Raw genomic sequence first — 2681 nt, 5'->3', positions numbered from 1 at the left:
GGGATCAACGTCGAAAATGCATTTGATCTGCAGGATATTGTGCGAGCGGTGGTGCAGGCATTGAACGTGGCGCAGGGGCAGCCGGTGAGTGTTGCTCCGGACTGGCCGAGTTCGGAGGCGAGGCCAATGACATCGCCGAGCTCGGACTCTCAATCAAGCGGCTTTCACAACTGGAACCAAATTAAATTTGCTTCGAAACTGATACCCTCCTTTGCCGGAAAGGAGGATGAGAATATTATCCCCTGGTTGGAGCGGATTGCCAGCATCGCCAGAATGTATCGAATATCCGACGAGGCTCTGGTCGTTGCGGCAGTGAATCAGCTGTCCGGTCGGGTATTGGGTTGGTATAACCGTCAGCGAGTGGAGTCTGTTGCGTCTTGGCAGGACTTTAAGCGTCAGATCCGTCTGTATTTCGAGAGAAAAGAAACTGTCACCATGACACTGTCGAGAATCAACGCACGAGTATGGAGGGCGCAGTCCGAGAAATTTATAGATTATGCGGAGGATAAATTAAAGCTGATGCAGTTTCTCACGTTGACCGAGAAAGAGAAAATTGAATTGCTGGTTGACGGAGTCAAGGATTTCGCTTTCCGAAAATTCGCTTTGAATTCATGGGCCACTAACGTTCCGGAGTTTTTGGAGCAAATGCGGAGGATATCGGAGGATGGCGTGGTTGCGCGCCGTACGGGAGTCGACATCGCGGGCCAGAGGACCAGCCCGAGGGTGGCCATCGGGGGGAGCGGCATCAGTTGTTCTCACTGCAAGAAGCCCGGGCATCTCGCGAGGGACTGTAGGGTTGCCGCAATGACGTGCTTCGCGTGCGGTCAGAGGGGTCACCTGAGTTCGGCCTGCCAAAGAAATAGATCCGTTCCGGGAACTACCTTGAATCACCTGGCGGAGGTGTCCGTGGAGGAGGAGGAGCCACAGTCGGAGGAGGCTGCCAAGGAGGAAGCGTCGAGCGGGATTTATGTCATTGAGGGAGAGACGCCGTACATCGCTGTGTCCAGATGCGGTTTCTCAGATAAGTCGTTCCGCGCCCTTGTAGATGCGGGCAGCCCAGTAAGCTTAATTCGAAAATCAATTTATCAAAAATATTTTGCGAGCGCTAATTTGTTTCGAGTAGGGAAATACTTAAACTTGAAGGGAATTAATAACTCGGAGATCAAAGTTCATGGGAAAATATTCGATCAGATCTGTTTGGAAGGAAATGTCAGTCGTTGGTTTGATGTTACTCTTTTAGTAGTGGATGATTCAACTATTGCATTTGACGTATTGTTGGGACGCGAATTTTTAATAAATTCGAAGGTTAAACTCATTTATCAGAATGGCAGATTTAAGTTTAAGTGCCCGGCAGGGAAACCTGAACAGGTTGATTTTATTTTCCAAATTGGGATTGATGATCCGAGGGAGCGCTGTGATGTTGTAATGGAGAATTTGGATGGGCGAATTGACGGTCAAACAAGAGAACGACTGGCAGATCTCTTACACAAGGTCGAAAAATTGGAGATGTCCCCCGTCGTTGATAATTACCAAATTCGTGTACATATGAGGGACCCATCGTTGTTTCGCTATGCGCCCCGTAGATTTTCCTTCTCGGAAAAGCGTGATTTGCGTGCCATTACCGACGACTTATTAAAGCGCGGAATAATCAAACCAGTATCTCGTCATATTGCTCGCGCGTAGTGTTGGTGGAGAAGCGTAACGAGCAAAAGCGTATGTGCGTTGATCTAAGACCTCTAAATCAAAGGATCTATCCCCAGAAATACCCATTTCCCATAATCGAAGATCAGATAAATCAATTGCAGGGGAAGTGCGTGTATTCCAAGTTAGATTTGAAAGATGGATTCCATCAAATCGATATCCATCCAGAGGACACTAAATATTTTGCATTTTCGGTCCCGCACGGTCAATTCGAATATATAAAAATGCCATTTGGGTATTCGGAGGCTCCGGCCAAATTTCAAAAAAGAATTTATCACATATTGGATCCTTTGATACGGAGCGAAAAGATACTGGTGTACATGGACGATATACTAATTGCAACCTCCACAATCGACGAGAATTTGGAAGTTCTGGAGGAAGTATTGCTGTTGTTAAAGAAATACAAATTGGAATTAAATTACGCTAAGTGTACACTCTTAAAGCGGGAAATAGAATATTTGGGTTACGTAATCTCATCCGAGGGTATTATCTTGAATCAGAGGCATGTCTAGTCCATTCGGAGCTATGATTACCCGAAAAACTTAAAACAGTTGCAGGGTTTTCTGGGTTTAACTAATTACTTTAGAAAATTTATCAAGGATTATGCCTTAAAAGCTATGCCACTGCATCGATTAACGAAAAAGGACGTACCGTTTCATTTTGACGAACAGTGTAAAGCCGCGTTTGATTTGCTAAAGGGTGAGCTGACGTCTTCACCGGTATTACATATATATAACCCACTAGCGGAAACCGAGCTCCATACCGACGCTAGCCGGCAGGGGTTCGGAGCCATTCTACTGCAAAAGCAAAAAACGGATTGGTGGGCGCCGATCGCTTACTTTAGCAAGGCAACTATCGATGCAGAGAAAAATTATCATAGCTTCGAGTTGGAAACTCTTGCGATTGTAAAGGCGGTAGAACGGTTTCATGTGTATTTACAGGGAATACCATTTAAGATTGTAACGGACTGTAATTCGTTG

General features: G+C 46.0%; 1 protein-coding gene across 1 annotated transcript in view; it reads left to right on the top strand.

Annotated features, from left to right (window-relative positions):
* Positions 1-33: 33 nt before the first annotated feature.
* Positions 34-2681, top strand: part of LOC105457002 (uncharacterized protein K02A2.6-like) — a gene marked incomplete at its 5' end in the record, with an annotated part of 4269 nt that continues 1621 nt past the window's right edge. The window contains 3 exons of the mRNA XM_011701399.1: positions 34-1579; positions 1684-2203; positions 2288-2615. Of these exons, the coding sequence (XP_011699701.1) occupies positions 34-1579; positions 1684-2203; positions 2288-2615 (2394 nt within the window). The remainder of the gene's footprint in view (positions 1580-1683; positions 2204-2287; positions 2616-2681) is intronic.

The sequence above is a fragment of the Wasmannia auropunctata genome, unplaced genomic scaffold, assembly GCF_000956235.1.
Source record: "Wasmannia auropunctata unplaced genomic scaffold, wasmannia.A_1.0 LD335415.1, whole genome shotgun sequence".
Classification (NCBI taxonomy): Eukaryota; Metazoa; Arthropoda; class Insecta; order Hymenoptera; family Formicidae; genus Wasmannia; species Wasmannia auropunctata.
This window is presented reverse-complemented; position numbering and strand designations above follow the sequence as displayed.